General features: G+C 43.4%; 1 protein-coding gene across 1 annotated transcript in view; it reads left to right on the forward strand.

Moving 5' to 3' along the window:
• LOC122805969 (baculoviral IAP repeat-containing protein 1e-like) overlaps positions 1 to 13,534 on the forward strand; it is a 144,723-nt gene extending 131,189 nt beyond the window's left edge. The window contains exon 4 of the mRNA XM_044076208.1: positions 12,888 to 13,534. Within this exon, the coding sequence (XP_043932143.1) occupies positions 12,888 to 13,261 (374 nt within the window). The 3' untranslated portion in view covers positions 13,262 to 13,534. The remainder of the gene's footprint in view (positions 1 to 12,887) is intronic.
• The last annotated feature ends 418 nt before the right edge of the window (positions 13,535 to 13,952 follow it).

The raw sequence follows: 13,952 nt of genomic DNA on the forward strand, positions 1-13,952 counted from the left end.
TTTCAAGTCCAGCCTGGGAAAACATTTCTCAAGATTCTTCAGTGCTTTCCATCATAGAAAATTGATACTTCATGGTTTGGGAGTCTCTACCTCCTTTCAGGACCATTCCCCACCACCCAGAGAACAACTTCCTCTGTTTCCACAGGTGTTGCAAAACCTGCTGGATCAAGGCACCATTCAGCATGTCCCTATTTATTAAAGAGGCAAAGGATTTTATTCCAGGATGTTTCTAGTTCCAAGGAAAGAAGGCCCCTGAAGACCCATCTTAGATCTCTCCTTCCTCAACACCTACCTGAAAGCACCCACCTTCAGGATGCTCACATTACAAACTCTGTTCCCTTTGATCTTACCTCAAGCTTTTATGGCCTCAATAGACATAAAGGACACCTACTTGCATATTCCAATTCATGCAAGCTACAGGAAACATTTAAGATTTTCTGTAGCCTCTGGACACTTTCAGTTTTCAGCCTTACCCTTTGGTCTTTCTACCACCCCAAGGGTATTCACAAAATGCCTAGCACTAATAGTGGCATTCTGCAAACTGCAGGGCATCCAAGTTTTCCAATACCTGGATGATCTTCTTTTCCAAGCAGACAGTCCAAGGGCACTAGAGTAAAATCTCAACTGCAAAATTTCAATCCTTCTTTCCCTGGGATTCACTATAAATTACCAAAAATCTGTTCTCTCCCCATCACAGAACCACATTTTTCTGGGATGCAGGATCCAAACAGACCTCATGAATGTTTCCCTTCCCATTCAAAAGGTCCAGGAGCTCACTGCTTTCTTTCAAAGCCTCATCCCTCTCTCACACATCTCAGCCAGAACCTTTCTCAGGACCCTGGGCTTCATGGCATCCACCTTTCCTATGCTTCCTCTGGCAAAAATGCACATGAGGAGACTGCAGTGGTTGCTGAAATCAGTGTGGACACAACATGCACACCCTCTGGAGTTCCAAATTCCCTTTATTTCCTACCTGAATAGGGAAATAACCTGGTGGATTCAACAATTCTCTGTCATCCCAGGTTTCGCACTTCATCCTCTTTCACCAGCACAAGAGATGTATACAGATGCCTCAGACACAGGCTGGAGAGCAGCCTTCGGCTCCATGAAAGTACAAGGCACCTGACCACCCTCTCAAAGAAAGGATTACATCAACATAAAAGAGATGAGAGCACTGCTGCTGGCACTCCAAGCCTTTCACTCTCTCCTCATTCCAGGGCCCTTAAAAATTTTCAGACAACATAACAATGCTCTGGTATGTGAAAAAATGAGGGGGGCAGGTCTTACCTCCTGTGCAGACTAGCCCTGCAAGTGTGGGAGCTGGCTGTCAAATTGCAGACACACCTTTAGGAAGTATACAGTCCCTCAAGTTTGAGTGGATTGGCAGACACATTAAGCAGGTCCAAACCACACCCCCATGAATGGATGCTTCACAGTTGTATGTTCTTGGACATTGCCACCAATGGGGTACTCCACAAGTAGATCTCTTTGCCTCCCCCTTGAACAGACAACTTTCTCAATTTTGTGCCAGACACACACCATCTGGTCTGGAATGTGGACGCACTCAGTTTTTCATGGAGAGGGATGTTTCTATATGCATTCCCTCCACTACCTCTCATTCCAAAAGTCTTACTACAAATTCAGCAGGGCAGACCAAAAATGAACGCCTTTGATGGTGAACCCCCCTTTTGGCCAAGACAGTATTAGTTCCCCTTAATCCTGCATTTAGCCAAGGGCACTCACCACAAGTTACCCCACAGAGTGGACTTACTTACACAACACAAGGGAACCCTCATCGACCCTCACCTGTCAACTCTGCAAATGAAGCTGTGGGTGATAGGGCCTTGATTCCTTTCAGATACCTTTTTTCAGAGAATGTGCTTGGGGTACTACAGGAGGCCAGGAAACCCAATACAAGAAAATATAATTTATCCAAATGGAAAACATTTAATCTCATGTCTCTCATGTAACCTGGACCCACTAACAGTGGAAGTCTCCATAGGTTTATCATATCTGTGTGAGTTGCTGAATGTTGGCCTAACATATTGTTCAGTGAAAGTACACATGACAGCTATCTCTGCCTGTTTGCCTCTCTCACCTCACTTGGAATCCAGCTTCGAGGCCAAACAATTCCTGAAAGGCATCCTTCACATCAGAACTTCCAAGAAGCCAGCTCCACCCCCCCCCCCCCCAGGATATTAACTTTGTCTTGGAAAAACTGACCCTGGCACCTTTTGAGCCAGCAGCTTCTGCTGCTCTAAAATACTGCTCCTGGAAAACAATCTTGCTATTGGCAATCACTTCTGCTAGAAGGGTTTGTGAACTCTAGGCCCTTATGGCCTCCCCACCTTTCTTGGTGTTCCACAAGGACAGGGTATCTCTCTGCACCAACCCCTCCTTTATGTCTAAGGTGGTAAATGAGTTATCACTCAAGCAAGCTATCCACCTTCCTGCCTTTTTCCCATCACCCCAATACTCTGCAGAAACAGCTCTGCACAATATGAATGTACACAGACAGTTTAGGTTTTATCTTGAGAAAACCAAGAGTATTAGGAAATCAGACCAGTTATTTGTTTCCTTTCACCCTAGAGCCATAGGGCTTCCTGTCTCTAAACAAATTATTTCAAACTGGATATCTAAAGGCTATCTCCTTCTGCTTTGAATACCATGGAAAGAGCCCCTCTTCTCCAGTTAGGGCACACTCCACAAGAGCCTCATCTGGCACCTTATTCAAAGGGTTGACACCAATTCCATTCTGGAGGCAACTTCTTGGTCATCAGTCCATACTTTCACCAAGCATTACAAACTGGACAACATGTCCAACTCCAGGGCAGGGTTCACTAGGGCCATTCTTCGTGGCTTCCTGGAAAGCTCCTCTGCCCCTACCTCCTCTTTCTCCTTCTCATGAGCTTCTGTATTCTCCCTCATGTAAAGAATACTGCAACAGCAGACTAGAAGGACATAGATTAGTTGTGTAAAATCTTACCATACGTTAGATGTCCTTCTCTTTTCTGTTGCAGTATTCTGTCCCTCCCTCCATCCATCTGCATTTGTTCTTCCTTGGATGTACCTACCCCACATACCTGTTCTCAAGAGTTCTCCCTGGTGCACTCAGTTCTGAGGATGATGTGAGCGTACTTCATTTTTATGGCTTATGTCCAATAGCAGCCTACATGCGACATACCATGCACCCTAAGCACTAAACAATTTTGTATACTGGCTGCAGGTGAGTCACTTGGCAGGCAGTCTACCTCATGTAAAGAGTACTGCAACAGAGAAGAGGAGGACATGTAATGATATGGTAAGATTTTACACAACTAATCTTTCGTAAAGTATAATGACTATCATTTTTTTCTTAAGTGAAAAATAATATAGAAACTTTTCATAAAAGGACTAAACATGAAAGTCTCCAGATTTCCCCTCAGTAAGAAAATGTATAAAATTACAGCAAAATCAGAACTTTATAGCTTAGAGATATAACATTATTAAAAGGCAGTGCTAAATTAGAAGGTTGCAGTAACAAAAAGATGTCAGAATATTTTATTCTGGAAATGGAAATGAATAAGTATTTTGCCATGTTTTTGTGCTGTATTGCTTTAAAGACTAAATTCCAAGTGCTTTCAAACTTTTTGCAGGAGCCTGGCTCTGAGGTATGAAGGAATAAAGCCCTATGACTCAGATAACCCCACAGTTCAAGTAATGTTTCAGCCAGGGAAAGATTTTGGTGTTGGTGTGGAGGTGAGAAGATGAAGCTGGCTCATCCATCCCAGGCAGAGAAAGATGGTTTTGCTCATTTAATCAACAACATGTAAAGGGAGGCTATATGGCATCATTAGTATTCAGAAGTGAGGCATGGGCTTGACGATGCCATGCTGGTGATGGTGGTCTTCAGTAGCTCATATAGCATGCACATGCATGGGAAAGGTGCAGCATGCCCCATCCAATGATAAGGGTGCTTATATTAGCCACTTGGCAGAGGGGGCTATGGACTAGTGGAAACAAATAGGCCACTATTGGTCAGCCTAGGAGAAGTGGAAAAGTACAATTATGTAAAATCTTACCATAACAATAGATGTCCTTCTCTTCACTGCTGCAGTATTCTTTACAGAAGGGATTCCCTGCAAGGGTAGCCCAATCTCTGGCCATATACCAAAGCCTTAGGATTTTATACAAGTGTCATATGTCACACGTATGCTCCCCACCCAAAGCATAGAGCATAAAAGTGACATACCGACGTACATACCTCAGAATTGAATAGTCCCAGGAAGAACAACATTCTTAGTAAGTAGGAGGAACATGTGCATCCAGAAGGAGAAAAAGAAAAGGAACACAGCAGAAGGGGCGGGGGGAAGGAAGGAGGGATGGAGTGAGTGAATACTGCAACAGTGAAGAGAAGGACATCTACTGTTGTGGTACGATTTTCCACTGTTGCAGTATTCTTTCATGTCACTGTTGCAGTATTCTTTACTAAAGGGAGAGTACAAAAGGTCAAAAAGAAACTTGGAAGGAAGAAGGCCCAGAAGAGCCCTCAAGATACTCATGCAGGATAACTCTGGGAAAGCTAGCCCTTGCTCTGGAAACAACATCCAATTTGTAATGTTTTGTAAAGGTATGGACAGAGGTCTAAGTAGCAGCCTCAAGGATGGAGTTGGTATCCAATCCTTTGAAAAAAGCACCAGAGGCAGGCATGGCCCTGATAGAACGATCCTTTACAGAGATAGAAAAACTCTTGTCCATCAAAGTGGTAAAAAAAGGAAATGGCCATGGAGATCTGTGAAGAACTGGTTTAGTTAGATACAACCAAACCTACAGATCTAGGATGAAAGGAAATAAAAAGTGGTCAGACTTGTGAATTGCCTTAGTCTGATCTAGATAACATCTGAGCTGTCTCTGTCGGTGCAAATTTAAAGTGTGAAGAACCTTCTTACTAGCAGAGTGTGGAGAAGGAAAAAAGGAGGGCAAATTAATGGATTGATTAAGAGACAATTCCTCAACCACCTTGGGCATAAAGGAAGGATTAGTACGATGAGATACCCTGTCCCTATGAAAAATTAAAAAAGGAGGAACAGCCGTAAGAGCCTGGAGTTCAGACACCCTCTTAGCTGAAGCAAGGGCCAAAAGAAGAACAGTCTTCCATGTACAATGTTGTAAGGAAGCTGAACATACAGGCTCAAAAGGAGCCTGAGTCAATTTTTTAGGAAAAAATTTAAGGTCCCGGGAAGGTGGAATAGACTTCCTGGGAGGTCCAATATGAAGGATATCATTAAGAAATTGCTTGACCTCAAACCTAGAGACCAGAGGAGGAGTCAATGGCAGACAAGCAGAAATAGCTGAAAGGTGCACTTTGGTTATGAGCAAGGCACCAGACAGAAAATCTCTTCCATTTGGATATATAGGATTTTCTGGTAGTGGGTTTTCTGGCCTTCTGCAGAACCTTAAGCATTTCCTCAGAAAAAAGGTACTGAATGGGATCAGAATCCTATTGCCCACAATGTTAGCTGAAGAGTGGACAAGTGAGGATGGATGGATGAGAGACCCATTGTCTTGTGCGAGTTGGTTGACCCTGTGAGGAAAGCTGTGGTGATTGTCCTTGGCTAGGTGCAGAAGAAGAGGGAACCAATGCTGTCTGGGCCAAGAGGGAAACACTAACAAGATTTTAGGGGAGTCCTTCTCTATTTTGAGGAGGGCCCTCGGAATCAGAGGAAGGTGAGCGAAGGCATATGGAAACATCCCCTTCCAAGAAAAAGAGAGTGTATCCACCTTCCAGGCCAAAGAACTTGGGACTCCGGTGCAAAAAAGAGGAAGTTGTCTGTTCGAAGGGGAGGCAAAACGATTTACCTGAGGAGTTCCCCACTAATGGACAATGTCCAGAAATACATATTTGTTAAGCATCCATTCATGAGCTTGTGTTATGGACCTGATCAAAGAATTTGCCACCATATTTTTCACTGAAGGAATGTTTACATCCTGAACAGTCACTTGATACTGGACAGCTAAATCCCAAACTTGAAAAGCAAGCCTGCAAAGAAAGAAGGACCATGCCCCCCCCCCCTTGCTTGTTGATGTACCTCATTTCTGTGGTATTGTCTGTAAAGATTTTGAGAGGCCCTGGATAAAAGTGAATGAAAGACCAGAAGGGTGAAAAGGAGAGCTCTCATATCCTTGATATTGATGTGGTCTAAGCCTGGACTTTGAGGGGACCAAAAGAGGCCCCCCACACCATGTTGGTGGCATCTGAAAAAAAATTCCTGATAGGGGACCTGGGTCTGAAAAGGAAATCCCGGGTTGAGAGACAGCTGATGAATCCAACACTGAAGCTCAAGATTGAGGCACAGAAGAAAAAAGACAAGAAAATCCAGTGTTTGACAATATTGGAACCCTACTGACTTTAGGAACCACTAAAGCTTATTCATTTGAAGCCTGGCTAGATGTAGCATATGAATGGAGGAAGCCATGACTCGTAGCACCGTCAAAAACTCCCTGGCTGTAAATGAAACCCAAGGAAGAATGCACTGAAGAAAAGTGATTAGAGGAAGAGCCTTGAGAGGAGGCAGAGAAGCCAGCATAGGGGTGGTCTGGAACCTGCAACCGAGAAAAACATGATCCTGAGAAGGAACCAGGACTGATTTTTGGAAATTTGGTTCTCCGGTTCGATCCTTGGCTGGGGTGCCTTCTGTGCAGAGTCTGCATGCCCTCCTTGTGGTCGCGTGGGTTTTCTCTGGGTGCTACGGTTCCCTCCCACATCCCAAAGATATACTGTAGGTGTATTGGACACTCTAAATTGGCCCTAGGCGTGAGTGTGTGCATGTGTGTGCCTAGTGTGGAAGGTTGGGTGCCGGGCTGGCAACTCGAGACCATAAAACTCCACTGCCAATCATGAGCGGACAGGTGATCCGCTGTGGTGACCCCTAACTGGGAAAAAGCCGAAAGAAGAAGAAGAACTGTAAACCCCAGACTTTGCAAGAGACAAACATAATACAGAAGGTGCTGAACCAAGGTCTCAGGGGAGGAAGCCTGAATGAGTAGGACATTGTGATAAGGAAAGATTTGAACCCCTCTCACCCTGCAAAAAGCAATCACAGGAATGAGGCATTTGGTGAAAACCCTTGGGGAAGTAGAAAGGCCAAAGGGCAAGTCAGAGAACTGAAAATGCAAGGAAGAAACAGAAATGTAAAAACTTCCTGAAAAGGGGATGAATTTGAATATGAAAATAAGTATCCTTGAGATCCATGGAGACCAGGAAAGCTAGAGGAAGAAGAGGAGGAAATAGGATCTGAAGAGACAACATCTGAAAATAAGGGATCTTCAGAAAGGTGTTGAGCTGAGAGAGGTGGAGAATGGGCCTCCAGGTGCCTTCCTTCCTGGGAACCAGAAACATTCTGGAATAAATCTGCTGAATCCTTCACAAATGCCCTTTATAGGCACTTACACGAGTGCATGGATCGTGCTTTCCCTAACAGAACCAAGATGCTATCCTCCAAAAAAAGGAAGCCAATCTGGTGGTCCCCTGCCATAAACAAACTCTGCAACAGAGGAAAGTAACTGCTTCAAAAAAAGAGTAAAATCCCATGATTGAAGGAACTCCCTGGTCAGCCTGAGATCCCTCATAAAATCCTCCAAAGATAGTTATGGAAACAAAACCACCACTGTTTCTAAAGACAACCACAAAGCATTCTATAGCTATGTCAAGAATCTCAATGGTAACACTCAGATCTGCTCTGAGTTACAGCACAATGGCACTAAACATACAGAACCACCTAATATTGCCAACATCCTGGCAGATAGGTTCACTGCTAACTTTACCCCCCTCTCACCCCGTAAAGGGCCCATCTCTATACTGGAAGAATGCAAAGTTCCTGTAATCATGGCTGCACAGGTAAAAAATACACTCTCCAAAGCCAAGAATACAGCATCTATGGGACCTGACATCATCCCAGGCTGCGTTCTACACAAACTACAGAACGAACTGGCACCCCACCTAAGTACCATGTTCAGCCATAGCCTCACCTCAGGCTTTGTGTCCACTGAATGATACACAGCAACGGTTATCCCACTCCACAAAGGGGGATCAACCACAGACCCCAGGAACTACTGCCCCATTAGCCTGACGAACCTGGTGTACAAGGCCATGGAACATATCATCATGGAACTTATAAACAAAAACACTGGTAATTTCCAAACTCTGGACCCCACCCAGTTCAGGTTTGTAAAAGGCAGATCATGTCTCCTAAACCTGATAGACTTCTTTGAAGCAGTCAGCAAAGCGGTAGACAAGGGTAAGGTGGTTCACACAGCCTATCTAGATCTCACCAAGGCTTTCAACACCATCCCCCACTCTGGAATTATAGATAATGAAACAAGCAACACTTCAAAAGAAGCGAAAACTCACTAAACTAGGTATAAATACCTATGTCACAAGATGGGTTGCCAACTGGCTCACTGACAGAACCCACATTATGAAATTAGCAGACTCCAAATCCGACTTCAGAACAGTGACAAGTGGAGTACCACAGGGTTCAGTCCTGGGTCCTCTCCTGCTCGGTATCTACTTCTCTGAAGTACAGACTAACACAGAAGGTCTTTGGCTAATGAGGTTCACAGATGACAGCAAACTAGGAGCCATAATCGAAACTCCTAACAATGTGGACATCCTACAAAAGGGCCTCACTGAGACAGATGTCTGGTGTCAAAGCCATGGCCTCAAGCTCAATGCCAAAAAGTGCATTGTCATCCCTTTTGGTAAAAACTCTGTACCCATGAACTACCACATAGGTGGTAGTCTAATTAACACCAAAAGTGTGATAAGAGACCTTGAGACACAGGTGGACAGTAGTCTCTCCTTTGATAATCACATCGCCACAGTAGTCAGGAAATTCTTCTACATGGCACACCTCATCACAAAAGGTTTCTCATCCAGAAAAAAAGAGGTCATTGTTACCCTCTAGTCATCACTTATTAGATCCATTATAGAGTACAATGCCCCTTTTGGTATGTACCTCACAAGACATCTACAACAACTGGAAAGGCCGCAGAAATACCTCACAAAGAGGATTACCGGCCATAAACAGATGCCCTATGCAGACCGTCTAAAAAAACTCCAGCTTTACTCCGTCACATATCACCTACTCAGAGGTGATCTCTGCTTAACATACAAAGCTATGTCAAACCCAGAGCTGTTGGACATGCTCCACTTAAAAAAATCCCAATCCCTCCAAACCACACGCTCTAGGGACCTAAACCTTGTCACCACAATAAACAGAACATGCTGGAGGGACAGATTCCTGTCCCAGAGACTTCCCATACTCTGGAACAAACTACCTATCTATATCAAACAAAGCTCCTCATTAGCACTCTTCAAGAAAAATCTTGATGATTGGATGGGACATATGAAATTCACCCCAGGGATCACTTCTGTGGCTTTGCTCGACAGGGGCACAGGTAAATAATTTTCTTGGGTGGCAAAAGCCAGGGTACCTTTTTGGCTAGGCTTATATAGGCCCTAGGGCCTATAGCCTAGCACCTACCTATGAACTTATGAACCTATAAAACCCCATCCTCACCTGGGAAGGGGGCATAGCTTGAGTGTCGCTTTCTGCCAAAAGGCCCTGAAGAAGGTCTGGGACGAAAGGAAGCTGTTTCTGTTGAGTCTGAGGGTTGCCCAGAAAAGGATTAAGGGATTTCCATACCATGAAATATCCCTGAGGAATGATGGACAGAACCCAAGAGTCTCAAATGATCCTTAGCCAATTGAGAAGGGACAGGGAAAGATAAAGAGATAAGGGAACCTGGCTAAGAAAAGGGGGAAGCAGTTAGTCAGACAGCACCTGGTTTGTTTTGAAAGGGAGGTTTCTGATGAGTGGAAGTCCGAGTAGACTAAGCAGGAGGAACCCGCCTAGAACCGTTTTTACCTTTGGGAGGCGGGTGTGGCTGTTGATGAATAAAAGCAGATTTCAATGGATACTTCCTCTGCAATTTAGGAATAGGAGAGACAAATATATGCTTCAGTTCTTGCAAGGCCTTACCTTTATCCTGCAGAGACTTATAAAGCTCAGCAGCTGCAGAACCAAACATATTCTTATTATCAAGAGCAGCATCCAACAGTTTAGGCTTAATATCATCAGGCAAAGGCTGGGGATGAAGCCAAGAGTAATATCTCAAATCAGAACCAAAAGCAGCATCTGTAGAGGAGGCATCAGCTGCATCATAACTACATTTAGTAGAGTGGCGGTTACTTAGAAGTGGAGCCCAGTAAAGAGAAGGCTGAGGCCTTCCTTTCAGAATTAGGAAGGTCAGCGATAGCCTGGGAAGCCTAAGAAAGAAGGGCCAAATCATACATGGTCATATGGGTCTGGTAATTAATAGCCCGAAAGATCAAGGTGGCAGCACTATATACCTTCTTGCTCAGCCATTCCATGGCTCTACTATCCTTGTCTAAAGGAAGTAGTTTAGTAGAAGGAAGATGTTTAGAAGGCTTGTCACAAGAGACTACAGAAGGGTCAACAGAAGGACATTTGTAGAGAAACACTCATCAGCCACCTTGTAAAATCTGTCAGGTTCCTTAGAAACTGGAGATTGTGAATCCGATGCTACAGAAGCTGTTAAAAAGGTATGTAAAAGTGCATCCAAGACAAGAAGGACAGCAGAAGGCTTAGAAGATCCCATCGAGAGGAGCTCAGAATACATCTTCTGAGTGTAAGAAAGCTGAGAACACTTCCATTTAAAGAAATCCATCATATGAGAATTAGTATCCCCAAAATAGAGTTCTTCAAAGGGAGAGTCTGAGCTAATAGAGTCTTCCTCCTCACAGCCATAATCCAAGGGAGAAGGGATCTGAGAGGAATATGCCAAAGACTCTTCACCAAAATCCAATTCTTCAGAGGAGTCTTACTTCCTGGGCCACTTGAGTGGAGTATAGGACCAAGAGGGAGCAGGGACAGAAACTCATTGGATAGGCTTCAAGCCCTTTAGTGCATTATATAACCCCTGGGTAAAATCCTGGAAACCTGCTTGTTTTTTGTTTTCTTTTGAGGAATATCTGTCTTAAACACCTTAGGAGGTCCAGACCCTTGCCTACATTCAACTAACATAGTAAGAATCTTCCCCTGAGCAAATATATGTGGAATCCCCCTCAGTCCTGCTGAAATAATCAGCCAAGGTTCTCCCTCAATATCTGGAGTAGATGTCTGCAGAGCCTCAGAGGACATGCAAGAAGTTGGATCCATGCCAGCCTCCAATACGGTCATGGTAGAGTAATTGGATGCAACAAATGGGTGATCCTCTGGCCTTTCACCAGTCTCAAGAGAGATGTTCAGGGTAGCATAACTGCAGTCGAATCAGCCCCAACTCTTTTAGCCTTTTTCTTGGATGGCAGCTGACCTTTGGGATGGGAAGACTCTGACATAGCACCTTGTGCCAACAATTTTAGATATTGGTTCTCCAGGTAAATAGGCAAGGAGGAGAGATGACTACATAGGGTCTCAGGGACAAGCACTTGACAGACAGAACACTTCATATGGTTGCGAGAAGCACCCATACAGAAGAGAGACTGCTCATGACAATCATTATGGGGAATCTGCCTCCCACACTGATATTTTCCCTTTCTGGATGACATGCAAACTCACAAAGCAAAAAATGTAAAGAAAGATGAGAAACCCCAATGGGACATTTATCTAAAACAAGGCTTGGTAAACCAGCACAGAAGGAGAAGTGTTCAGACAGATGATCAGTGATGGTGTTTGGACTGTTAGCAAATAAGTTCTGAGGTATGTACATCTGTACGTCAACTTTATGCCCTACGCTTTGGCGTGGAGAATACGCATGATGTATGACATCTATATAAAATCCTATGGCTTTGGTATACTGGCCCAACAATGGGCTACCATGGGTAGGGAATTCCTTCAGTAAAGAATACTGCAACAGTGATACAGAAGGACATCAGTGGGTTCTGAGACAGGCAGAGGATCAGTGGTGATATTGGCTTACTCCACCGCCATGGGCTCTTTGAGTTACTAATCTAGATTGTCTGTTATGGGGTTTGGCTAAAAGGTTTTGGGCGCATGGACAACTGCAGTACTAATAACATTCATCCCTGCCCAAATGATAGTTCCTCTAGTTGATTCTTGCCCAAATGTGTAGTCACACTGTCAGTGTTGGAGAAAGAATGGGCTAAGAGAACTGATTGTCAGCAGGTAGAGACTGAAAGTATATAGAACAAGAAAAGTTCTTAAAATGTTTGTATCAGTCATCGTTTTTATTAATTCGTTTACATTCCTCCACATCAGTCTTAAATAATGCTTTCACACTATCTCTAATCTCGACGCTTCTGGTTCAAAACTGCCTCATTCAGAAACACTTGATCATCTTTCCCCAAACAACCTGCTTACTATTTAAACACAATACATTTTTCTTTCTTTTCTAGCCTGTCTCTTGGCACTTTGTTACTGAATCTCAGAAAATGAACTTAGTGGCTTAAGTGACTGTTCTGAAGTAAATGCCAATCAATCAGATTCAAATGTTCCTTGGTGGGTTTATTTACAACTGCACAGCCAGAAACATTGCCCAAATAAAAGTCAGAAAGTTATGCCATGTACCTCTGAAGAGATGAAACATAGAAGTAAGATAGAGATGCTTGTAAAATTATATCCAGTATTTATTGACTCTGTTAATATTCTAAGCCAGTTTCACCCTGTGGAATTCTAAAGAGGGCAGTTAAAATGTGTCTTTTTGGGTTGCAGACTACAGGCTGTTTGGCTGTTGCTTATAACAGTTTTGTCAAAGTGTAAATAAGTTATTTTGTATTATTTAATTTGCATGCCGTAAACCAAACATGTAATAAATAGTACACAGTCAAAGAATAAACTAAATCTAAATGTGTGCTTGGCTTTCAGCAAAAGCTTCTAAAGATGGAAAACTCTCCAGGATTCGCTCGCTTCACCTAATCTGCAACACTGAAGTTACAGATGCTGGCTGGCATGACTTCTTCCAACACTTGGATAATATGTATCATCTAAGAGAATTAAACATATCTCTCCTGTACATGCACCCAATGAAGCCCCACCCCTCCACCATCAAGGCACTGGCACAGTGTATCCTAAGACTTCCACATCTCCTTATTGTCTTCATGTTTGCCTGGTTGGTTGATGTGGCAGATCAGAAGTTGCTGAATGACGTGAAAGCAAATCACCCACAGTCAAAGTGTATCAACATTTTTTGGCAGCAACCTTTGCCCTGTCTCCCTGTGATTGAGAAAGAGAATTTCTAAGGAACTAAGATGCTCTGAAATAAGCAGGTGGATGTTTATGCTTAACAGAAATTGACAGTACCATAATATCGACTTAGGACGCTTGCAGCATCCAGAATAAGATGGGACATTCAGGATTCACCACATTGCCCACATTTGTTAATCCTAAATCCAACATCTCAACCTTGCAGCTGCCCCTAACTGTAATCCAACGCATTACCTTATCAAAAATCCTTTCCTTAACAGTGCCATTACACAAGACACTCGCACTTCACATATATATATATATATATATATATATATATATATATATATATATATATACACACACACACACACACACACACACACACACAAACTAAATCTATTCCATTCTCTAGCCATTAATGTAACACTAAGCACACACACACACACACACACACACACACACACACACACACACACACACACACACACACACACACACACACACACACACACCTAAATCTATTCCCTTCTCTGGACCTGACTCTAACCCTGAGTTGCAAACACGCACAACCTCTTACCCCTAAAGCTGAAACTTTTAGTGTGTCTAAATGTCTTGGCATTAAAGCAAAATCCCACTTAACTTCACACACAACACAGGGATACTGAATGATCCTAGCTTCAACATTTCTAGCACTCAGAAATGAGTGTCTTTAATCAAGAAACACTGCGGTAAACTGTACCGATT

The sequence above is a fragment of the Protopterus annectens genome, chromosome 7.part0 (assembly GCF_019279795.1).
Source record: "Protopterus annectens isolate FY-2018-M chromosome 7.part0, PAN1.0, whole genome shotgun sequence".
NCBI classification, from domain to species: domain Eukaryota; kingdom Metazoa; phylum Chordata; order Ceratodontiformes; family Protopteridae; genus Protopterus; species Protopterus annectens.